Raw genomic sequence first — 26,362 nt, 5'->3', positions numbered from 1 at the left:
GTATTTGCAAAAATATATACTACGTACATTAGTACACAAAGATAGGACATCTGTCATTTTTCCACATTAGCACATATTGGTGCATGGTAATGTGCCTAATTTGAAATTAGAGAAAACTAAAACTCTCGAGCCCCAGCCAACCCTGGGGAGGCCACTCAGCACCTCCCAGATTCATATTCTTATTCCCTCTTTCTGGCATCCCAGGCTCATTTGAAGGGAATAGGAAGTTTCATGATTTAATTTTTCAAAGAGTGGTATATACTACATGTAAACTGTGTCCAAAAAGGAGAGGAGTTTAGAACCAGTTTGCCCCAAGCAAAAAAAAATGGTGAGGTTGATTAGAAGTCTCCCCCCCCAAAAAATAGGTGACAGTGTGGGCGGAGACAGGAAAACAACCTGAAATGAGAGGAAGATAAAAGAACGTGCAAGCAGCAACAGTATTTCAAGTCAAAATTCTTTCTGCCCCTTTAGTGTCCCTTGGTTGCCTAGAGACCCCGACAGATGCCAGGGGCACCTCTCAGCCAAGAGTTGCTAAGTGTAGCAGGTGAAAAGGCAGAGGTTTGCAGGGCAGAGAGCAGAAGGGAGACCAGAAGTAAGAGTGCGCAGACACACAAACAATCGAGTTTTAAAACCGTTTAATAACTTTCCAATCATTTCTCTGTTTACACCTACATGAATAGGAAGAGTGAGAACATTTTAAGAGGATTTAAGTGAGAAGGCTTAAATATGAGTACCGAAATCGAGAACAATGCAGAAGAATGCTTTCATACCACTCACTGCCACGGACAGACCAGGACCTGTGGTTATTTTATTACACAAAGTAACTGGTGCCATTTACTAACAAATCAGTTCACAATACCTTCTCCCCTGCATCAGAGACCGCCAGGTCGGTTCCCACACCCTGGGTCCCAGGATCCACATCCCAACAGCCTCTTCCTCCTGTCCTTTCTGTGACTAGTGCTGGAAGCACACCATTGAGACAGAAACAAAAAGGACATCATCAAACAGCAGCCAGCGCACCGGGTTCTTTTGCACGCAGCTGACACGGACTTCAAAATAAGGAACACAAAATCCCACGTATCACATACTCTCATACAAGGTGCTGAAACAATGCAAAGCACAGTGTCCCTGCCCTCGGGGAGCTTACATGCTATTAGATACCAAACTGACAAACGGCAGCAATTATCACCCATCTTTTAATTTTTCTTTTTTGCAGACAGGTGCTCATGTGAGGCTGGTGATACCGAGAGGGGTATATGCTACATCTCACTTTCACTTACTCGGATAAAGCTGCTGGGGACAAGGAAATTGAAAACAGGCACTGGAGAACAAAAAGCAAGGGCTGGCAGACCCAGGTCGAAGGAGACAGCTCGGTGAAAGGCTCCTCTGCGGCCCGTGTAAGAACAGCAGACCATAAAGAAGGCTTAGAAGGAGTAATCCAACAACGGGAGTGAAATATCTTTCTGAGCAGCGTGAAGATGGTGAATACTTTATGAGCTCATAGTCCTACAAAAAGGAAGCTGTCCCTATCTCCAAACAACCCTTGAAAAACAATTTCCAAGTGTTTTTTTCTCATAACACTTGTTGAGAATCTAGATTCATAACAGTTGTAAATACGGTGTATTTAACCTATGAAACGCAGAAATATTTCTAGACCAGAAATATTTTTAAGTACCAAACACGCATTTCACTCCATCCATTAGATCTCTGCTGGTACAATTTGATTTCTTTACCCATGTGAACTCAGTTGAAACTTAAGACTGTGCTCACCTTACACTGATTTAAACTAGACTTTCCAAAGCAATTTCACACACACCATTTCATTAGAAACATGTCCAGTCAGGGCCCTGGTGAAATATTCACTTTGGGACACTGTTTATCACACAATGCCATCTTGAAACTTTCTTTCTGATGGAGGAAATGCTTTTTTCGCCTTTTCTAAATGCAAATCCCCAGGACCCCAAAGGCCACTTACTTCTATTACAAAGAATTTTTTGTTTAAGCTGAAACTGCTTCAAATTAAATCAGCTAAAAATTAACTTCATTTTGCCCAAGTCAGTCAATGCTTTTCACTTATAGTGAAAGGACATTCTACAGAAATTCTCTACCACTCAAAAAATGGTTCCACTACTTGGTATTATCCTTACTTCTTAGAGAGACACCCAAGACGTTACCAAAGAATTAGGCCTTCTCACACTCTCCCTCCCCACCACCCCATACAAATGAGAACCAGCAATGGGCAAAGAACCCCATGGTGAGCCAAATTATCAGGTGCCTCTGTTTCTTATTCAATTTCAGGTCTCCAGAACTTTTTCAGGAGTAGGTTATAGTGACCCACCTTATTAGGTATATCGAGAACTAAAAATTGAAGGCCCTGCTTGGTGGATGACCTCAGATTGGCATGGGCCTGACTTACAAGGACCCAGTCCTCCAAGTGAAACAAAGAACTGACCCAGTCAGTTACAGACCCTCATTAAAAACAGTATTTGCCCTGGCCAACCTTATAAAGAGAATCTAAGTCTTATAGCACCATCCTCCAACCCGGCCCACAAATGACTAGGTCTTTGGGGGTACAGGACCCTATCAACCTGCCCCTGCCTACATCGATCCTGGTATCAGGGCAAATAGTCTAATGGTTTTGACAGATGTCATGGGTGTCCCCGGGCACTCTCCCAAATCCTGGGAGATACAGGTACAGACGGGAGAACAGGGAGGGAAGGTGTGGCCATGTGCCCCTGAGCAGCTGCAGGAGCCGCGGGGAGCCTCTCCTCTCTGGCTGCCCCTGGGGGGAGGCTGAGAGCAGCAGAGCCCTCGTGTATTTTTAGACGGAACTCCCTCAATGGCATAATGAGTTTTTTTCTTTTAAAAGGAAATCACCCAGGGCAGTACAACTCCCTTGATGAATCGGGGTTGTGTCAAAATGAAAAACATATGTGCACTTTCTGAAACTAGAAATGCAGGATGGGATAAAGTGAAATTTGAGGGAGCAAGATAATTATTAGTGATTTCAAAAATGGACAGAATTCTAAAACCATACTGCGTCCGTGTATCTTGATCAACCAAGGGATGTTGATAAAGAAATTCAAGGACAATTTAATCCTCTCTCATCTCTAGCTACTAAAGACGTTTTATCTTGTGCATAATAAGGCCTGGTGGAAGGAAGGTTTTTATCACCCAAATACAAGGAAAAATAAACCCTCTATGCTCTTCTCTCAGAAAGCTATAGGGAAGTAAATATTCAGCTTCCGTATAGAACATCATGGGGTTCTGAGAAATCACCTAATTCTCTACATGCTGTCTTTCTGTATTTAAAATTGGGGCGCCTGGGTGGCGCAGTCGGTTGAGCGTCCGACTTCAGCCAGGTCACGATCTCGCGGTCCGGGGGTTCGAGCCCCGGGTCGGGCTCTGGGCTGATGGCTAGGAGCCTGGAGCCTGTTTCCGATGCTGTGTCTGCCTCTCTCTCTGCCCCTCCCCCGTTCATGCTCGGTCTCTCTCTGTCCCCAAAATAAATAAACGTTGAAAAAAAAATATATAAAATATATGCCACAGGGCTTTTTATAAACGAATTCTGATCTGAACCAAAGCGTATGATGACGCTGATCAAGAATTTTTGGCACTTCTGCCTTTAACCACATCACCAAACCCCGTGTCTGCAGGGAATGTGTTGCAGCCTAGCTTCTGGCGTATGGCTTCTCAGGTGAGGACGCCTACAGGAGGTTAAGTTCAAGGGTTTGTTCTCTCGTGAACTGCAGAGACCCATTTCCAAACAACCGAAAGTTTAAAAGTTCTTTCAAAACCATATTCCAAATTGTACTCAGTAAGTCAAATCAAAAATGAAGCAGGGTCAGGTTTGGGGAAGGTACAAAGCTTGCCTGGGTATGAGAGCAGGAGAACCCACCAACTATTCTCGAAATCCTTGTCCTGGGAATGCCAGTGCCGTTATCGTAAATAAATCAGGCTAGCATATTTATTCTCAGGTTTTCTCGGATTTAAAAAAATGCATCAAGTCTCCTCCAAATAGGGACAGAGTCATTGCTTTCATTTCCTAGGACCACTCTATGCTCCAGAGATTGTGTTCAGGCTCACGGCAAAGGCCTGTACTTTCACTTACAAGCTGTAGAAGATCCTGGCACGTCAGGGGGACCCAGCGTATCTGTCAAGGCAGATTCTCCGCAACCTTCCTCGGATGACTGGCATGCGTCGCCCGTCTGTGAGGCCTTCACTGCAACCTGCAGGCTCTCGGCTAAAAAGGAGAAGGAAGACAAAATTTAAAAACCAAATACACGTAGTTTAATCTAGACCAAGGGTTGGCAAACTCTATTTGGCCTGTGTCTATTTTTATACGGCCCAGGAGCTAAAAATGGTTTTTATATTTTAAAGAGTTGTTAAAATACACAATACACGCACACACATGCACAAAAAAGAATGTGTCCCAGAAACCGTATGTGGCCTGCAAAGCCTCAAGTATTTACTATCTGGCTCATTACAGAAAAAAGTTTGCCAAAAGGCGACCTATACCAATACTTTTAGCATCATTTTATGATAGAGAATTAATAAAAAGATGTGCTATATAAAAAAGTCTCAGATTTAACTTTCGGTTACACTAAGTATGCTGAAAAACTTTCTGTAATTCAATTAATTTAAATATGATTTCAGGCATAAATGTTTTAAAACCTACTATTCAGGGAGACTAGCTCTTCTTCAAAACAGAATTTCCCCAACTGTACCTTAAAAAATGCAGATTTCCAAAATTTACCTAGACCTAGTAGATCAGATTCTCCAAGGGAAAAGACAAAGAATTTGCATTTTAAACAAGCACAAAAGGCTGCTCTTAGGATCTGGTAAGACTGGGAAACACTACACCAAGAAAGTGAGGTTTTTATTTATGCTAAATGCTTTCAACTAGCATGTGAATGGTACAGTTTTAAAGGCCCTATAAATATGTCTAAAACATTGTGTCCAGTGTTGGAATTTAGCAAATGCTCACTGAGCACCTACGGCTGTTCTAGGGGCTCCTGGGCATGTGATTAACTAATTAGGAGAGTATGAGACGGAAAGAGGAAACAGACACTTGCAAGTAACTATATACAAGGTAGCATGTGATCAGTGCTGAGTTCTATCATCCAGTTTATTAGAGTACCATAAAATGCTCCAGGAATGCTAAGGAGCAAAACAGTTGCATTAGCCACTGGAATTAGGAAGAAGTTACTAAAGGAAATGACAACTGAGTAGAATCTTGAAGGATGAACGGGATTCAAGCGATAGAGACAAAAGAGGAGAAAGAGAAGAAAAGCCATCCAGTAAAGCAACCACCTAGGGAGACCATTCAAGGTGCATTACTGAACTGTTTTTTATTTCCCCCCCAGAGATAAAGACCTCACCCTGATTAAGAATTCCTGCTAGGGGTTCCTGGGCGGCTCAGTCCATTAAGCATCTGACTCTTGGTTTCGGCTCAGGTCATGATTTCACGGTTCATGAGTTCGAGCCCCACACTGGGTGTTCTTGCTGACCGTGTGGGAACCTGCTTGGGATTCTCTCTCTCCCTTTGTCTCTGCCCCTCCCCCACTCACTCTGTCTCTAAATTAATTGATCAATTAATTAAAAGAATTCCTGCTAGATCTCGGAGTACTGATGAACAGCGACTCAGGGTGGGTCAGCCCGTACCTCAACTGTTTGGTGTTCTCTTGAGCAGCTGGGTCCCCTCCTATTCCCGAGCGCCTACACAACACAGAGGGCCAGATGAATTAAGGCAGAGGGACCTAACAGCAGGCATCGTTCACAGTTCTGATGGCAGAAGAGGTGAAAGCCACCAGCTAAAAATTGAGAGGGGGTGACTTACCCAATAAAGACATTATCAAGGATGAGAGGGTCACTCGAAAGTACTTGTAGCTTTATTTCTAAAATATATCTTGCATTGATCCACTTCCCTCTACTTCCACTGTCAACAGTCCCAACAACCCCCATCAGCTCCTCTAACTGCCTCCCAACCATCTCTGGCAAACGGGTCTCCCTCACTCTGCTCCCCTGCCGGCAGCCAGCAATCTTCTCGAGACGTGTGATCGTGCCACACCCATGATTAAAAGCCACCAGTAACTTCCCATCAAGCGTGGAATAAGATATTTCTTTCACCAGAGCCTATAAACATCTATCTCTGCTCACCCAGGCAACCTCACCTCATCTACTTCCCTGAGTGCTGCCGCCCTTCCTTCCTTCTACCCTTGAACATGCCACGCTCACTCCACACACGAGGGCATTGCACCCACTCGGTCCTTGCCCAGGAGTGGTTCTCCCCCGTATCTCCAGACAGCTGGCTTCTTCTCACCTTTCCGTTCTCATGTCAAAAAAATCATCCCCTCAAAGAGGTCTTCCCTGGCTTCTCTAACACAGAGCCTTCACCTCACCCCAATCTTATTTTCTTGTGACTTTCTGAAATCACTTTGTTTCCTTAGGTACTGCCTGTCTTCCCCCACTAGAAGTTTTTATCGCCCTCTTTTTTTTTTTTTTTTTTTTTATTGAAGTGTGGTTGACAATGTTGTATTAGTTTCAGGTGTGCACCATAGCTAATCCACAATTCTCTACATTATGCTGCGCTCACCGCAAGTGTAGCTGTCATCTGTCACCATGCAATACCACTGATTAGATTCCCTAAGCTCTACCTTTTATCCCTGTGATTTCATCATTCCGTAACTGGGAGCCTGTACCTAACCAGAAGCTATGAAAGGATTACTTCCATCAGCACCAACAACAAAGCACAGGGTCGAGGCTGAATGAATGAATGGATGAATGAACCCATCAGTTGACCCCTCTTCAGACAACCTCTATGCCCTTCTCATGATGTCGGTTTCCTCATCAAATAAAGATGGTAGAATGCCCTGATTTCTAAATTCTCCTCCAGAGATAATATTCTGAGACCTGAGCCAGGGCTTGGCAAGCTTTTTCTGCCAAGGAGCACATTTTAAATAGTTTAGGCTTTGTGGGGCATAGGATCTCTGTTGCAGTTATTCATCTTGTTTTCTCTCTCAAACCCATTGTCCCTGTCACCTCCAAACTACTATCCCTCACCCCCAGGCCCCTTTTTTCCTTTAGTTTCATGGCATCCGATTATACCACTCACTACCCCTCCTTGTTGTCACTCATCTACAGACTCCTTGAACAATTTAGCACCTGGTGCAAGTTCTCTCCCTTTCCCCAATGCCACTCTTGTCAGAATTCTCAGGAATTTCAGTTTTATGAACATAGACCTTCCAATACCTTGGCCTCATGTCTCCTTGACTTTCTCATTTCCCCAGTGATCTCATCCCCCACCCTACCTCGGTCAAACCCCCAGTTATATCCTAGACATTTAAAAAAATTTTTTTAAATTAGTTTCTTTATTTTTGAGGCAGAGATAAAGCGCGAGTGGGGGAGGGTCACAGAGACAGAGGGAGACACAGAATCTGAAACAGGCTCCAGGCTCTGAGCTGTCAGCACAGAGCCCGATGCTGGGGCTCGAACTCACAAACTGTGAGATCATGACATGAGCCGAAGTCGGACGCGCAACCGAATGAGCCACCCAGGTGCTCCTATACTTTTTTTTTTTTTAATGTTTGTTTATTTTTGAGAGAGAGGGAGACAGAAGATCCAAAGAAGACTTCACACTCTCAGCGCAGAGCCCGATGCAGGGCTCAAGCTCATGAAGCATGAGATTATGACCTGGGCCAAAGTCGGTCGCTTAACTGACTGAGCCACCCAGGAACCCTCCGGGGGGCTCCTTTTAAAACACACATCAAGTCTGGGGCGCCTGGGTGGCGCAGTCGGTTGAGCATCCGACTTCAGCCAGGTCACGATCTCGCGGTCCGTGAGTTCGAGCCCCGCGTCGGGCTCTGGGCTGATGGCTCAGAGCCTGGAGCCTGCTTCCGATTCTGTGTCTCCCTCTCTCTCTGCCCCTCCCCCGTTCATGCTCTGTCTCTCTCTGTCCCCAAAATAAATAAACGTTGAAAAAAAAATTTAAAACACACATCAAGTCAATGCGCTACTCAAACCCTCTAATGCTTCCCATGCCCCTCAGAATGAAATCCAAACTCCTTACTGACCTCCATCTGGTCCTTGTAATCTGAGCGCTAGTTGGCTCTGACTCATCGGCCACTCACCACCCCTCCCTTCACTCTACCTGCACAGTCCTCCTGGCCATTCCTCAGGCTTGGCACTCACCTGCCTTGGAACCTTTGCATCCTCTGTTCTGTGTCTGCAACATTCTTTCCCCAGATGTCTACTTGGCTTTTTCACTTCCCTTATGTCTGCTTACATATCACCTTACCAAAGAGGCCTTTCTTGGTCACTTTAACGCAAAGAGAACCTCCCCACTCGATCTCTCTACTCCCTCTCCTGTTCATCTTTTTTTTTAAAAAAAAATAGGGTTCAGACTTTATGACAATCTACCTTGAAGCAATTGTCCTCCACTGTTTCTCAAACAAGACTGCCTCGTTTTTTATTGAAGTATCATTAACACACCACATCACATTAGTTTCAGGTTTACGGTATAGTGATTCAACAATTCTATACATTACTCACTGCTAAGCAATCGAAGTGTGTTCTTAATCCCCCCTCGCCTACTTCCCCCATTCCCCCACCCATCTCCCTTCTGACAACCACCAGTTTGTCCTCTGTATTTAAGAGTCTGTCTTGGGGCGCCTGGGTGGCTCAGTCGGTTGAGCGTCCGACTTCAGCTCAGGTCACGATCTCGCAGTCCGTGAGTTCGAGCCCCGCGTCGGGCTCTGGGCTGATGGCTCAGAGCCTGGAGCCTGCTTCCGATTCTGTGTCTCCCTCTCTCTCTGCCCCTCCCCCGTTCATGCTCTGTCTCTCTCTGTCTCAAAAATAAAATAAACATTAAAAAAAATTTAAAAAAAAAAAAGTCTTTTTTTTTTTTTTGTCGTTGTTCGTTTGTTTCCTAAATTCCACATAGGCGTGAAATCACATGGTATTTGTTTTTCTCTGACTTAACTTCACTAAGCATCACACCCTTCCGTCCATCCACGCTGCTGCAAGTGGCCAGATCTCATTCCTTTTTACGGCTAAAATTCTACTCTGTATATGTATGCACATATATGTGTCTTCTTTATCCTGTTTATTCTATTGTGTGTATGTGTGTGTCTTCTTTATCCATTCATCTACTGAGGGGCGCTTTTTTTCCTTCATAGTACTGGACACGACCCGACACGTGTATTTTCTTTTACTTCGCTATTTCTGGAATATGAATTGTAGCACAGTTGAGCCTCTGTCTCATTGCTCTATGTGCTCAGCACCAAGACCACAGCGCTGGGCACACCCGGAAGGTACTGGAACATTTTCTGACCCTGTCACAGCAAATAGTTTTGGAAGCAGCTTACCTTCTTTCAGGGCCGCTGCCACTAATGAGGATGCCTGGGGAGGCTCTCCTGGGTCAGGCTTAATGAGGAGGTGGGGCTCTAGATGGACATCCTCAAGTCCACTCAATTCTCCGAGCTCAGCATAGATATGCAGCTTCTCCTCCAAATACGTGCAAATTTGTTGGTCTTGGTTACTGAGGATTTCTACAAAATGGCATTTAGCACAGGTTAGCAGAGGAATACAACAACTGTATGAAAGTCCAAGCTAGAAGAACACGATGTTGCTCATCAGTATGGTCTCACAGGTCAAGTACAAGTTGTTGAGCGGGACACAACCGGGTTCAAACCCTAACGCTTCCACTTAGTGACTGTAGCTTCCATGGTCTTTCCCGTACATTTATTGCACTCGGATGCGTGTTCCTTTCCCCTGCCTCTAATTCCAGAAAGACTTGCAAAACTATTCTTTGTTCAGCTTGTTTTCCACTAAGACTAAACACTAAGCTGAGGAATGAAAATCGAGGTGGGGTGGCAGTGTCCATGATGACCGATACCCGCAAGGGAAAACAATGCAAAGCTACTCAGGCTTCAGTCAGTCTTGCTTAAGACCACACCTACTGGTTTAGGTTTTGGTTTCTCAACATCCAATGTCTTTGATAATCTTGGCATGTACCATTTTCCTCTGGTGTCAATGTATCACATGATTCTTACGGTTTAAAGGGACCTCCGTCAGCATCTAATCCAGGGGTTCTCAGTCTGCCTCGGTACCACCTGGGCAGAATTTAAAATCCATCCACAACCACCTCCCATAGAGCCCAAGGGAAACGGGTGAGGGTAGGGCCCAGGCATCAGAATTTTTACAAAACTCCCAGAGTAGTTCTGATGTCTAGCCAGAGATGGGAATCACTGAGCTAACCTAATTTCCTCAATTCAAAGACGTGGTAACTGATGACCAGAGTTAATGGGTTCCTTGCCCAGAGTCACACAAGTGTGACCTTCCAGTGCTGGGACCTAAAATTACAGCACCAGACGATGACCCCAGGGCGCATCTGTACCAAAACTGCCCTGCCCACAGTTACTGTTTCGTACATGTTACATGGATAATTATTTCTGAAAATTTGTTATAGACTTTTAAATCACTAAGGAGGAAGGAGGGAGACAGTCCTCTTTTTTGAACACTCCTGAAACCCATCTTTTTGTTCTCACAAGTGAGGGGTGGGCCTCAGGTTCACGGAATTCATGTTTTAATTATAACCCCCATTTGTGACACCACGACATTTGTTGGCCTTGCCCAACACCCAAGGAGAACACCACGGCCAGGGAGTCAGAGATGTGTGTACAGTACCTTGACATTGCTGAATTCTGGCCACTCTTGCTTCAGCTTTCCGCCTCTCCTCATCAGATTCACTTGTCCTTCCCCCTTCTTCTTCTGGGCAACTTTAAAAGACAATAGTCAAGACAGACCACTGAAAACCAAATTCAAGTATCTTTCGGTTCATTAGTAAGACATGGGGACTTGAAGGTAGCATTATTCAGAGAAGAAAAATTCAGCACAAAGAGAATTCTTCGTGCCCTCTAGCTGAGATACTTGGTTTTCTTGCGTATATAAAAGACCTAGCACGTACGACATAGCTCTCCAAGTCAGCAGTACAGGATGACTCGAATATTCCAACAAACACACATACACAAATGCACTCATGTGCTCACACCTCTACGCCCCACACTATCAACACTAGCAATAGGTCCGACTAAAATAGTAAGTTTTGCTTTCTACTACATTTGGGTACTTCACAATGGGACAGAGTAGAGGGAGTTGGAGGGGACAGAGGTAGGGTGCCAGCTTGAGTATGGTGCAGTGGAGGTGGAGGAATTTTATAAAACATCACTCAAAACAGATTAATCAAATCACCATTAAGGATGATCATCCTCACCCCCTCCAGTTTATAAAAACACTAGTAATGACAAGGGAATTGACTTTGAACACTTAGATCGACCAATCTAAAAATGTTTATTGAATGATTCTTCAGAATTAGGCACACACAAAAACAAAAAGCATGGCCCCTGCCCTCGAGGAGCTTCCAATCTAATACACATATATACACGAAAAAGGTAGCTGCTACAAGGCAATATACGACAGGCACCAAGTATATGCTGTAGAGAGCAGGTGTTAAAGAATTCCGGGTAAGGAAGAGACCACTGGAACTGGAGGTCTTCATGAAGGAGGGAAGCCATGAGCTGCACCAGAGATGAGCAGGATTCACACAGGCGGAGGGGAGGTAGGGCTTTACATGCAGGGAGGCGCAGAGAACAAAGCTGCAGATGAGGGGCTATCACAGGCGGGGGCGGGGGCAGGGAGCAGACCATTCCGGCTGAGGCAAAGTGTTCATGCAGAGGAAACATGGTTAGAATACTTTCCCCAAGTGGACGAGTCCATCCCCTGGCGTATGGACAGAAGGAAGGGTTACCTTTCTACTGCCTGTTGGATGCGTCTCATCCAGTTATTCCGTTCCTCCTTGGAGTTGGTATGAATTTCATACATCTCAGGACCGGCAGATGAAGCACTGATTAGAAACATTCCTCTTTCCTCATTAGCAACTTCTCTAGCAATAAGCTTCTGAAGGGAAATAACGGATGGCTTCTGATCCTACATGAGATAGGAAGAGGTACAGGTGAAACAGCAACCCACCAAAACTAAGGGTCTCACCAAACACATGAGCAGAAGAAAGCACGAGTGTTAGGCAAATGAGTTCACTTCGACCTTTCAGAAACTCTGTGGAAGCTGCTCAGATCTCCAATGGCAAGGGTGTGCTGAAGAGAGGATGGGAAGAAAAGGCTAAAGGGGAATGTTTGTCCGTAAGAACGGGTGGCGTCAGAGGACACCCTTTTAAAATGCCGAACGATCCGAGCGCTAAGACTATCAAAATGCCACAGTCAGGGGTTGAGGGATTTTTCTAGAAGGGCGTGGGATAGAAAATAGCTTATCAAATATCACAAGAAGATGGGAGAGGGTGGACCACCTAAGAGTCCACTGGATTTAGCAGGATTTAGGGTGGTCCTTGAAAGTGACAGTGGGAAGAAGGAAGCCCGACCTCAGACTCCCTGAGCATAAGCAGGGTCTTCTGCTGTCGAAGTACAGAGCATACCAACTCAACTTCTGTAGTTTGCCCTGCCAATGTCTCTTCCTCCCACCAACTATGGGAGCCACTGGCAGGCAGGAACGAGTCCGATTCACACTTATACGCCTAGTACATTGTTTGGCATGGTGCAGGCTTTCAATAACTGTCTGCAGAACTGGACTTAGCTGAGGAGGAAGAGAGGCTAAAATTTGGCATATAAGCCATGATGAAACCACCTCTTCTACCAACATTTATTATGATCTTTCGATGTCCCATTGCTAAGCCCTGGGGATTCAATGATGAGTAAGAGAATAATAACTAACCTGGGTAAGGAACCGTAGCTGAAAGAATAACCAAAAAATAAATAAAAAATTGCCTGCAGGAGATAAACAGTTTCGGGAGGAAGTATGAAGAATCTTCTATGGCTTGCGGCTTCCACCACTGTTCAGAGTTGGTAGCAGAAGGTGGTTTGGCTTCTCCTTCATGGACTGAGCAACATCTTTACCCAGAACATGCCACTATATCTCTCATGGCCGACTCCTTAGTGCCGACCTGTCTGCTTTCCCAGCATCACACGGCTACACCACATCTAAAGTTGTGTGCAAGGGTGTGCCCACAGTATCTCTTCATCTCATTCTTTTTTATTTTTCCCCAAATGTTTATTTATTTATTTTGAGAGAAAGAGAAAGAACACACATAGTGGGGGAGAGGGAGAAAGAAACAGAGATAGAGAAACGGTGGGGGGGGGGGGCAGGGAGAATTCCAAGCAGGCTCCACGCTGTCACCACAGAGCCCAGTGCAGGTCTTAGTCTCATGAACCGTGAGATCATGACCTGAGCCAAATTAAGAGCTGGATGCTTAACTGACTGAGCCACCCCAGTGCCCCCCATTCTTCTTAGAGCAGCAAAAAAACAAAAACGAAAACCAACAACAACGTTTTGAATACTGCCCTCTCTAATTAGGGAGAGCGCCTGAACACTGTTAATATCCTTCGTTAAATAATGGAAATACGACCAAAGACCTTATTTGCTTTCCTTCCTTCAATGCATGGGGTTAGGTTCCTCAGCTTTCAAGGTAAATGGCCTCTGCATATAAAAGGCAGAGTAAGGGGGCGCCTGGGTGGCTCAGTCGGTTAAGCGGCCGACTTCGGCTCAGGTCATGATCTCCCGGTCTGTGAGTTCAAGCCCCGAGTTGGGTTCTGGGCTGACAGCTCAGAGCCTGGAGCCTGTTTCAGATTCTGTGTCTCCCTCTCTCTGACCCTCCCCCATTCATGCTCTGTCTCTCTCTCTGTCTCAAAAGTAAATAAACGTGAAAAAAAAAATTTTTTTTAAATAAAAGGCAGAGTAGGTTTCAATAGCAGAAGACATTAGCAAGAATGAAATTATCTGAACCAATTGGTTAGCATTGCATAAGGAGGGGAGGTGGTAAGGTCAGGTAATTTTAAAATGAAAAATAGGTAAGCAGGTAGAAGGTACCATTAACTGAATGACCCATCAGACCAGGAAGCATCATTATTTGTATTAATCACACATGAACACTAGAGATGATTGAGAATTCAAATTAAATCTCTAGGAATGGAAGTAACAGGTCTGCCTTAGAGAGAGATGTTAAAAATAGGTGATGCCAATTCCTAACCCAGCCTGCAGAAATGTTCTGTTTGTGCCTCAGCATTTTAAAACCACATTTTAAATAGTCGCCAACTTTTAAAATCTGAGGTATTCCCCATGTTTTAAACCTGCAGATTTGTGGGTTCTTGGAAAAAGCAGACTGGCAATCCTGGGCTCATGGATTCATTTAAACACACTGATTCATTTAAACACCTCTGTGACACAGGTCATGTTCTCACCAGTTCACTACAGTCTCCACCACTCGCTATGGGATCCTTGATCCCAAGCCCCCTCTCAGTTTACACCTGGGTGTTGCCTGCCAATCCCCGCAGGCAGGCTGACCGCCTCTGCCACAAAGGAAGAGGAAAAGGAGCTGCTACCTTTAGCCCTGGTATCACACCCCCCTCCATGTGTGATTCCATGAAGTGTCTGATTCCACAAGTAATTCCCTTCGAAATCCCACTGTGGTAACAAGATCTTAACGTTGCTGCCTATTTTGAAGTTGCACATTACCATGCTCACTTTGTATTTTTAATTGCTCATTTTGAAATTACCTTCTTTAATATTCAAGAGATCCTCCTAGACTCAGTACTCAGTCATCTAGGATTTTTTTTTTCAATGTTTATTTATTTTTGGGACAGAGAGAGACAGAGCATGAACGGGGGAGGGGCAGAGAGAGAGGGAGACACAGAATCGGAAACAGGCTCCAGGCTCTGAGCCATCAGCCCAGAGCCCGACGCGGGGCTCGAACTCACAGACTGCGAGATCGTGACCTGGCTGAAGTCGGACGCTTAACCGACTGCGCCACCCAGGCGCCCCTCAGTCATCTAGGATTTAACGAACATCTCTATGTTTTCCTATTCATTTCATAGATTTAGGCCCTACTCCCATTTCCAGCTGAGTCCTCTTTAAAAACAAAATTTCTTCTAGGGACACTACTCCATTCTTCTGCTATTTTCAGCTACTTATCATCTGGCCATTTCCAAATTCATCATGTCTTTTGTAACATGTAGCAAGTGAAGCATTTACTAAAGAAGTTTTTCTAGCAGTACAAAGAGCAGAGAAACTCACCCACAGGTATTAGCAGGAAGCTAGCTTCTTACAATACCAAGGTGAGAACTAGGAAATCCAGACATTTGTATAACCTTAGCTAATACAGCAATTCCCTCAAGGTGTTAGCCAGAAGATATTTAAGACACAAGGGCTTTAAGACACAAGGGCTATGTCAACTAAATGTGTATGATGCAACTCAAAAGCATATGTTGTAACAGCACAGTGCCCTTGACCGCTTACACATAATGCCTTCTCTTATGCTGGCATTGACAAGGGCTTGGTTGACCTTTAGGAAAGTCACTATGTGTCAGGCTAGCATCTCCGTGAAACAGCATCGGTATCATCTTACTGTTGTCTGTAGTCAAACACCTTCTACCAAAAGGGGCGAAGGTGTGGCTGCCTTCATTCTGGATTTGGTGGAGTTTATTCCTAACATCCCACTTAATGGCAAATGTAGTCTAAAGCTGGCACAGCTAACTCTTCAAGAGGTCGCAGAGGAGGGACAAATCCACAGTTCAAGTCCTACTATCAGGTGAGCATCACAACTTGATCTGAATCTATATGCTATGTTGTCCTAGAAACGAAGAGGGTTATCTTTATGCCGCATCTAAGCTTTGACCTGTCAGCAGGTCATTTGGCCTGTATGGACACTGTTAATATCCTTCGTTAAATAATGGAAATACGACCAAAGACCTTATTTGCTTTCCTTCCTTCAATGCACGGGGTTAGGTTCTCTTATGATCTGCTTCTGTTTCAGCTCTTTAGTTTTCAACAACTTTTGTTTCTATAAAGGTGTAGAATGAATTTTTCTCTTCTACCATGGTCCTCACCTCCCATAGGACAAGCCAAATGGTTTCACCTTCCCACTTACTTTCTCTCTGTTCAGAGCACCCCAAATAATAGCATAGAGAGGTTACTACACAAATCAGTAGGTTGTCATGAAATCTGCAATATATACAGTCCAAATGCATCAGGGCCATGGGGACTTGCTTAAGATCTCTTGCTATTTTCTGCAGTAGCTTTGTGAAACAATCTCTGACCTTTATACAACTTGGCCTCAGGGTGCCGATGAGAGCAATGTGCCAAACAGGGGGAAGGAGGCTATTGGGCCAAGGTGACAAGCACAGATGGGTAGGTGAGGCACTCCACCAGCCTCTTCCTCCCCCAAATCCACCACTGACTGAGCAGGCAGGCTTCTTTGTTTTCTCTGAACGGCCTAACAGAAACTTCACTAAGCCTTGAATTTGCTAAAACCGGTTAGAACTGATGATATCTACGAGTGGTACCCAAATGTCCTATTAGTCAATGGGTGATAAATAGGAACCATTTTGGAGAGCCACCATTACAATGCCCACACCGGTACTGCATCTGGATTCTTTCCTTTAACAGGATCTGATGCTCCTTAATGCTGACAGAGTTAATTGAGGACATCTTTCTTCTTAAAGGGAGCCATTCGGACCACAAGAGGCTGCATAAAAAATGTTATAAAATACTGATTTTACTTTTAGTCTAACTCTGTGCCAGCAATGAAATTAATATAACACACAATAGAGATTAATGTTGTCTGAATAATCGTAGTAATCGGTGGTCATTATAGTAGAAACAATGAAGAAGCTTCTTTAAAGTTTAGATACCACAATGGTGTTCTCTTGTTTGGCAGGAGGAACAACATGAGAGTTATGAACTGGGATGGCAACGGGTACAGTAGGGACCGACCAATGGAAACAGAACAAGAGTCCAGAAGAAACCCACCGTTCCCACCATTAATATTTGAGTGGCTGGGGAGGCATGGTGGGAAAGATCTGGAAGAAATGCCAAGATAGCCAGATGATAGAGGGTCACCTGAGGGGCTAAGGATAGTGCCTGTCCACCAACCAGCACCAAAGTACTTGAATACTTTTACATTTGTTTAATAAGTGAATCAACCGTTTAAAATATGCATCACACGGCCATATACTTACAACAGCTGCAAAGATGTATTTCTGGTCTTTTTCTTGTAAAAAGAGCAGCACATCAGTTAGGAGGAGAGCCAGGATATCTTCAAAGGAAAGATATTACTAGTATTAATGAAGCTAACCACAGTTCAAATGCCTTTATCAAATACTCTTATTTCATGGTTGAAACTTAAATAAACTTATTAAAAATAGACTAACATTTAGTCTAAGTATGGAACTTCTATAAAAATGCCCGTATCAGGGTAGCCAAAGATGAAGTTTACAGACAACTTAGATTAGCTGTGTTTATGCATGCAGGTCTGTATCACTATAGGTAGAGCTAAATCTCCAGCAAAATGTAATACTGTAGTATTCAGATGGAAAAAAAAATCCAATAAACAAAAGTTCTAATAGAATGGAGCAAGTGGTTACCTTTAGAAAAAGAAGCTTAACTATAACTGTTGGAGCTTCTAGCTTGAATTAGGTGTACAAGTCTGCTGTCTTGCTCCATCTAGACCTGAGCGAGTTTGTGATCTTCTATTTCCACAAATTGTTCACGGGAACTCATCTTCTCTAACCTACTCAACATCCTAACAGAGTTATCCAACTGCTGATTCAGTGAAATGACCAAGAGCAAAGGACTTGCTGCAACGTGATCTACAGACTGGTTAATGTTTTCGTTTGGTTAATGTTCAAATTGTGGTTAATGTGTGGTTGCAACATTGTGGACCAAAAAATCCCATCTCGGTCGTTAGATGCAAACACCATGAAAACCTGATAATCCTCCCAAGGGTTACCTTTGAGTAACTAGACCCTTTGAATAACCTCTTCCTCTTACTTCTTACCTGAGCAAGTTACTAAGATATACTAAAAACAGGGATAACAGACCAGTGGTTCCTAACCCTGGCTGCACAGCAGACTCACCTGGGAGCATTTAAGCACCCCTACACTTGGACTTCATCCCCAGACCGATAAAATCAGAATCTCTGGGAGAAGACTCGAACATCAGTAATTTTTTTTAAGCTCCCAAGGCGATTCTATCACATGCGATCAGGGTGGAGCCAACCTGCATCAGGCAAGACGGTACCTACAGAATCAGATCTTCAGAATCTGAATAAGCGGTTTTAGAGTCTAACTAGATTAATAGGGTCAGATTAATGCCAGTAAATGGCAAACAGAAGCACTGAGGAAGAGTTTGCACCACCGCCAGCATGGGTATTTCTGCATCTTTTTACTCAGTAAGAATGACATTCAGAGCTCATGTTTCCCCTCGATGGCATGACAGCCCCCGGCTGGCCTGGCGCACAGACGCTAAATGTACAGACATACTGCCTCATTTTCAACACACTGCATGTGCCTGACGACTATTTCCATGCCAGCCATTAGCAGGATTCTCAGTGCCTTTGATTCAAACGTTCCAAACTGCAAATTCATAAAATATTTATGAAGGCTTTTGCCTGGGGCAGCACACGCCCCCCCAAGATTCGTGGCATTTGCCTAGTGAAGTTGACGACCGGATCCCACAGGGATCCTTCCACATCCCAGGGGGTCTGTGTGCATCTGCCACCTCGGGGCCACTTTTCCTTTTGAAAACCTGTCCTGTTACATGAGTAACATATGTGAAAGAAGAAAAACAGGTCTGCTGGAGCCCCAATACCTTTGAAACGACCTGTGGCAGTTTTCCAGTAAACAAGGCCATCATATAACAGAGTCCTTTCTTTACTTATCAGTGCTTGCTTCCTAAACACATGGCCATTTTTGAGCTTTGTGTAGGTTTTGTTTTCGATCTTATTCAAGATCTCAAGCCATTTTTGGTTTTTCTCATACTCGCTGACTTTTAAATCCACAGCGGCAATCATGTCTTTAATTAAGCACAGAGCTTTGCACAAGTCTTTATGTTCTTCACTTCTTTCTGCGTGGGAAAAAGAAACAACACTATAAAATTAGCCATTGTGCTGAGGAAGACAGTTTTTTGTGTGTTAAATGCAATTAAAATCATACAAGTGGCAAAAATCACACGATGAAAACACTGGATTAAGTTCAGATGCTTTATTATCAGTCTGTACCCTTCCTCCCAAAAAGAACTGTTAAACGATGTACTTATCAGATATGCTTAACCTGAAACACTGTAAGATGTCTGAGTTCTAGAGACTGCTACGACCTTCCCCAAGAACACTAAATGTGTTAGATACTAACCTTGGCTTTCTTTCCACCTTTCCAGACACAGGTAATCAAATAACCCCTTCACTGAATCTCTTACAATTTAACCAGGCTGCAGGCCCAAATTAGAATCCTTTCAAGACAGAGTGATTTGAACAGCAGGGTGATTTGAACAGGCCCCAGACTCATTTGCCTTCCTGGATCCCTCCCCCTCCATAAAAAATATTCAATATTATATTTTAGAACTGCATTAGCATCAAGATGCATGTATTAATAAAATATATTTTAACACTTTCAACCTACAAAAATGGCATTAAAACACTGTGCTTAGTGGGTCGAAGTTAGTAGGTCAGTCACAGTAATCATCGATTCCAGTTGTTATTCTTTGAAACACTGGCCATCTGCTCTTATCTCTAAGTTATCTTATGAAAAAACTCTGGAGGAGTTTCTGGAACAGGATCCTAGGACTCCAGATGAAACTGGATTTAACAATTTTCTTATTTGATGACAAAGAACACCCGGTTAATGTTTATTGAGGTCAGTAGAACTGAAAGTTTCAGGAGGTCAGAAGGTGCTGGAAGGAGAGAAGGAAAACTGGCTGAGAGCACGAAAGCCTAGAAAGAACAGAAATAAACACACAGAAATAGCAGTCACATGAGAGGAGAATAAGTCCTCAAACACTCTAAATGTTTCCAGGTTCTAAATGTCCTAGATACACCAAGGGTTTTTTGTGGGTTTTTTTTGTTTTTGTTTTTTTTCCAGAAAACCAATCAACAGATCCTGACAGGGCTCTTCAACAAGGAAGATTCTCTCTCACTGTCTGAAAGTATCTTCTTTCCTACATTACCAACCACTAAGCAGCCCCTCCACCTCAAAATATGCTTCTCTCTAAAGAACCTATTTTATAAATATGAAAGGTGAGTAAAGAAAAGCAAAGTTGAGTTATAAGGTAACATGTAAGGCCAAGAAAAGGCTCAGTCATTCGACCAGGAGGGACAAATTCCTGTCCTGTAATGGCGGGCTACATGAAGTGAAGCAGCACGGGCCTCTCTTGGAGTCTTGTCAGAATGATTCCTTGGGCTTCACCTCAGACCTAACTGAGGCAGAGTGTGCAAGCAAACAAGATATTCAGGAAAGGACTCTGCCTAATGAAGTGTGAGAAGCACAGCCATAATAGAGCCACATGAACCAACGTTCCCAGAAGCCAGAGAGAGGATGGACCACTGGGGGGTCTGACCTAAGGAAGCAGTGTCCATTCAGTCACTCTGACGGCTATACCTGAAAAGCCGTAAGTCACACTCATCATTTCTGACACACAGTAGGTAATGACTGTTAATCACTCTACCAGGAACTTGGCACGGGGCGATTCTTGGAGTACCGATGGCTGACCTAACACAATCTGACAGGTTTTAGTGTCTGACACACCGTATTACAACTTTACACTTTATACGAACATCATACCAATGGAAAGCCTCAGGTGTGTTTTCATTATTTTTGCTGAGAACAACATTTATGAGGCTTTTCTCTTCACACTGTTCTTGTATTTCCCTTTACGTTAAATTACGCGGAGTGGTAAAAATGGGATCAAGGAATAGCTGCCCCCATTCCAGCCTGAACTTAGTCCTTAACGTGGCCGAAAAAAAAGGAAACACTAACTCATGCTTTCCTACTCGCCAAGACTGCTTCCCTCCCCCTGCCCCAAAAGGATGTTAGACGTTCACATTTTTAGACAGGGTACTTAAGATCTCATTACGGTTTTTATAAGCAACAAGTCCATCAATCGTAACTAAGGTAATAAAAACAGCTTCCACTCTGTTTACACCAGGCTCTGCACTGGGCATTTTATGCAACCATCTCATTTAACCATCATAACAATTCCCTAAGGATTATAAGTCTCACTTGGTAGTGGAGGAAAACGAGGCTCATTTAACAAACATGCCCAACTAATGACCTGCTAAACCAAGTATATTCAATGGCAATGCAAGTTTACATAATTCCAAACCCCAGTGTTAGTTAACCTACAACGCTACCACCCAAAGAATAATTTACTCAAGATCAATAAGCTAGCTTGAGGAACAGGAATTTTTATGTACTCATCCATTGCTCTGGTATGTTTGTATTTATTGATAACCTATTCTGTACCAGTCACTACACTAGCATTGAAGAAGGTGCTAGAAGAAGAGGAGAAAAGAACCAGATAGACACAATCCTTCCAGATGCCTTAAGGAGCTTATGGCCCAGCCATATACATTATTAGCCTCTTAAAGGATGCCCAGATGTTACCCTCTGGGACATGATGATTTGACAGGGTGGGGGAAAAAAAAAAAAGCTCCCTCATGAATTGTTCTCATTCTAATAATTCACTGCTTGGAAGGCTTGACATTTGGTGATAGGATCAATGGCATATGGCTCATCAGACTTACTGGTAAGCGAAGAGGAAGATGAGGAAGGAAAGGTATTATGAAGATGTGGATGTAGGGAAACTGAAGAAGGGATAGGCAGAGTTGAAGTATGAAGAATGCTGCGTAGCTCGGGCTGCTTGGAGGAATTCAGAAGATTGCCCAGGCTACATTATGAAAGATAACTTCTCAAAATGGACCCAAAACTCAAGGCTCTACAAGTTTTTCCCTAACAAACAGGTTTCATGAATCACAGGCCACAAGCATTTATATCCTCTGGCAATACCTCAGCAATGTTTAAAATTAATGCAAGAGGCAAATGTTTACCCTGGAACTTATTACTCACCCTTTGTGTACTGCAAAATCCTTTCCACCAGGACAGGGTATTTCGTGATACGCTGAGTGACTAGCAGAATGCATTCTGGGATTCCTCGGCGTCGCGCCAAAAGGTTACTATTTTGAAGCTTAAAAATATATATGTATACGTTTTTATATACACAAACTATTTTCTTTTTAGGTCTGAGCCTAATAAAACCAAGAATCTGCAACTGTATCATTTTATTCAGATACAGTGTAATATGTATGATCTTTCATTAAAACTTGATTAATTGCCATTAAATCATATACTTTGTCATTAATTTCAATAACCTAATTCTTCAAGCTTAAGGAGTTTCAAGTTACTGTGATGTATTCGTAGTTAATTCCAAAATTAAGCACATGCCAGTAAGTGTTAAGATTTATGAAGAGTAAAAGTTCTGGAAAATATTCACAAGTCAAAGTCACATTTTGAGTGTGAGTTTACAGTTAAATATTTGTTTTTCTAAACAATCATCCTCTACATTGGTTATTATTCATCACGGCACTTACAGTTCCCTCTAATCAGGGCAACTTTTTTCCTAAAAATTTTATACTGTTAAGTTTTCAAGTTCTCAAAACAAATGTGCAGTGGGGCAGGGGAGGGGGGAAAGGGGGAGAATCTGGTAGCATTCTTAAAATGGTAGAAAAAAATGCAGAATCCATGGAAATCTAAAGGACAAATTTCTTCAACAAATAAATTGGACACCAAAAAATTAATAAATAAGGGGATGGGGAACATTCAAATTAAAACAGATTTAAAAGCTACAATTCCGATACACAATATGTCAACTTTAATCAGATTCTCACTTAAGCAATCCAATTTCATGAGATTCTTAGGGAATCTGACCAGCTGTCTGAAGCTATTAAAGAATAATTGTTAACCTATTAGCTGTGATAGTACCATTGTAATTTTTAAAAGATGCATTGTTTAGAGATACATATTACATACATGTGAAATTATATGATGTTCTGGATTTACTTCAAATTAATCCAGTAGGAGTGGGGTGGCTTCTATATTTTTACTAAGGTTCTTCTGATTTATAACTTGTCAGGGCAGGAAATAGCTTCCCAGGATATTACAAAGGTGGTCAGAAGCTTGGAGGACCCATTACAAATATAAAATACAAAAGGAAATGTTTTGGGAGAAATATTTCACAAAGACAGAAAAACAGACCTTCCACCTTTGCCACAAACCTATCACTTTCTTCTCTTTCCCCTGAAAAACAGCATCTAGATGTGAAACTTGTTAAGGTCATATAACAAGCAAGCATCAATTACCTCCCATGCTGGTTTTCCCCTTTGTAATAGCTTTAAAATACTTGCCTTAATAAAATTCTGAAACTTTTTATTTTGTTGGAGTTCTTTAAAGAGGCTAACGGCTTCTTTGTGATGGCTACAGAATTCTCCATATACTTTCTTCATTTTATTTGCATTTTCTTCTGAAAACTGAGAAGAGTGACATTTCAGTGATGGTTTACAAATTTAATTAGTTATCAACACTAAAAAGAACATGCAATTTTCAAGTATTTCAATATATTCTTGGCAAATAAAGAATAAATATGAAATTTCTGAACACAGTCCCTTCTTTTCCCCACTTTTTACATTAAACTAAAACAAAGTTGTCAAGAGGTAAGGGGAAGACACCAACCTACCATGGTTTTATTGTTTTAAACTGATTTGATTATCAGGCAGTCAAATGAAAGACATTTGTTATTTTTATTCTTTTTGAGCTGTTTGTGTAACTATCATTTCACGCTATTGTTGTTGGGGCTTGTTTTTTTTTTTGTTTTGTTTTTTGTTTTTTTACTTTTCTAGGGTGAAGAAACGCTATGTGGGGCACCTGGGTCGCTCAGTCGGTTAAGGTCCAACTTCAGCTCAGGTCATGATCTCACAGCTCGTGGGTTCGAGCCCCGCGTTGGGCTCTGTGCTGATAGCTCAGAGCCTGGAGCCTGCTCAGGATTCTGTGTCTCCCTCTCTCTCTGCCCCTCCCCTGCTCGTGCTCGCTCACTCTCTCTCTTCAAAAATAAACAAATATTTTAAAAATTAAAAAAAAAAAAGAAAAGCTATGTGGCAATATTTGCCTCAAGAAGGTGTGACCTCTCAGAGGTTGACATTGACATAGGTGAACTGATCATGTCCATGGATTCAGTCCTCAGTTGGGAATTTAATTTTTGTCAGCACATCACAAATGGGTCCAGAGGCAGGTAAAAGGGAAAGATGAATAATCAGAATGCCAATTTATTAACTGATGGACCAAAGTAGAGATGTGGGCTGGATATTTCAATAAGCTTAATTTGTGGAAACATCTCTGCAGAAAAATCTACATGGTAACCATATTAGAATCATAAGGGAACAAACTGAATTACCTGAATGCCAGTGTTTCAGACTTTGACACATTCAGGATTATAGCAACAGAAACCAGAAAACACCTCACTCCCTAACCCCAGGAAAGCACTTCAAATTTACATCACCATCTCTGATGTCTTCATCTTTCCTTATAGTTTTATCTGTGCTTGAGGCCAGTATCTCAAGAGATCTTTAAATTAACTACAATTACTCAAAATAAATAAATAAATAAATAAATAAATAAATAAATAAATAAATAAAACTTGAGTACAAATCTAACAAGATACACACAGGCCTCATATGCTGAAAACTATACAGTGCTAGTAAAAAAAAAAATCAAAGAAGATGTAAATCAATGGAGGCAGAGACATACCATATTCATAGACTGGGAGCCTCAAGATAGTAAAGACATCATTTTTCCCAAATTGATATACAAGTTTAATGCAATCCTCGTTAGAATCCCAGCAAGTTTTTACATACAGACATGATTATTCTAGAATTTATAGAAAAAAAGAGAATAGCTAAAAACAATTTTGAAAAAGAATTAAGTAGAGGGACTCAGTCCACCCAATTTCAAGATTGATTATATAGCTACAAGAATTAAGACTATGTGAAATAATGGACACATAGATCAGTGGAACAGAACAGGAACCCAAAATGCCCAACGGAATTTTGACAGGGGAGCAAAGGCAATTCAGTGAAGGAAGGATGGCTCTTCTAACAAAGGCGGAAAAGCATTGGGGGAAATGGACATCCAGAGACTAAAAACAAGAAGTGAAATCTTGACCTGTGTCTCATATTCTAAACAAAAATTAACTCAGAATGGACTACAGACTTAAATGTAAAACATAAAACTTTAAAACTTTTAGAAAAAAAAATGGGAGAAAATCTTTTGAGATCTCAGTCTAGACAAAAAGTTCTTAGATTTGACACCAAAAGCATGACCCTTACAAGGAAAAACCGAAATAATGGACTTCATCAAACTCAGAAAATGAGAAAATAAGTTACAGACTTCATGTCTGCAAATCACATACCTGACAGATGACTAGCACCTAGACTACATAAAGAAACTGCAATATTCAATAGTAAGAAAACAAACAATCCCATTAGAAAACGGGCAAAAGACAGGAGCCAACCTTTCATCAAAGAGGATATACACAGGGCAGATAAGGACATGAAAGATGTTTAACATCATCAGCTATGGGGGAATTATAACTTAAACCACGATGATTTATCATTACATATCTTTCAGGATAGGTAAAATTAAAAAAAATAGTAACACCACCAAGTACTAGTGAGAATGCAGAAAAACTGGATTATTGTACATTGTTTACAGGGATGTACAATAATACAATCACTCTGGAAAACAGTTGGCAGTTTCTTACAAAATTAAGCATGCAACCACCCTGCAAGTCATGAATTGGGACCCCAGACATTTATCCCAGAGAACTGAAAAACTTAAGTTTACACACAAATCTGTACATGAATGTTTAAAACAGCTTTACTTCTGGGGCACCTGGGTGGCTCAGACAGGTAAGCGTCCAACTCTTGATTTCGGCTCAGGTCAAGATCTCACAGTTCATGAGTTTGAGCCCCGCATCGGGCTCTGCCCTGAGAGCTCGGGGCCTGCTTGGGATTCTCTCTCACCTCTCTCTGTTACCCTCCCCTGCTCACAGTCGCTCTTTCTCTCTCTCAGAATAAATAAACATTTAAAAAAAATTTTTTTAAACCGACTTTACTCCTAATAGCCAAGGACTAAAAATAGCCAGATGTGCTTCCACAAGTGAGTGATTAAACACACGTGGTATTTCCATACCACAGACTACTACTCAACAATAAAAAGGAATGAACCACTGAACTACCCAACCACCTAGATGATTCTTTTTTAATTGGCTGAAAGAAGCCAATCCAAGGGAGATTACATAGTACATATGTAATTTATATGTAACACACATGTAATTTATCTAACCTTACTGAAATGACAAAATTACAGAAATAGAGATTAGTTGTTGCCAGCAATTAAGGAGGTGGGCACAGGAGGGAAGTAGG

At 42.4% G+C, this 26,362-nt stretch overlaps 1 protein-coding gene across 6 annotated transcripts in view; it reads right to left on the bottom strand.

Moving 5' to 3' along the window:
* Positions 1 to 26,362, bottom strand: part of ARHGEF28 (Rho guanine nucleotide exchange factor 28) — a 318,682-nt gene that overhangs the window by 38,434 nt on the left and 253,886 nt on the right. For all 6 annotated transcript variants that reach the window (XM_047863854.1, XM_047863859.1, XM_047863847.1 and 3 more), the window contains 9 exons: positions 23,291 to 23,413; positions 21,957 to 22,074; positions 18,709 to 18,963; positions 17,079 to 17,155; positions 11,807 to 11,985; positions 10,687 to 10,778; positions 9,366 to 9,548; positions 4,112 to 4,243; positions 860 to 960 (listed from right to left, as the gene is read on the bottom strand). In XM_047863854.1, the coding sequence (XP_047719810.1) occupies positions 860 to 960; positions 4,112 to 4,243; positions 9,366 to 9,548; positions 10,687 to 10,778; positions 11,807 to 11,985; positions 17,079 to 17,155; positions 18,709 to 18,963; positions 21,957 to 22,074; positions 23,291 to 23,413 (1,260 nt within the window). The remainder of the gene's footprint in view (positions 1 to 859; positions 961 to 4,111; positions 4,244 to 9,365; positions 9,549 to 10,686; positions 10,779 to 11,806; positions 11,986 to 17,078; positions 17,156 to 18,708; positions 18,964 to 21,956; positions 22,075 to 23,290; positions 23,414 to 26,362) is intronic.

Source organism: Prionailurus viverrinus, chromosome A1, assembly GCF_022837055.1.
Source record: "Prionailurus viverrinus isolate Anna chromosome A1, UM_Priviv_1.0, whole genome shotgun sequence".
NCBI lineage: Eukaryota > Metazoa > Chordata > Mammalia > Carnivora > Felidae > Prionailurus > Prionailurus viverrinus.
Note: the sequence above shows the minus strand (reverse complement) of the source record. Positions and strands in the feature narration are given on the sequence as shown.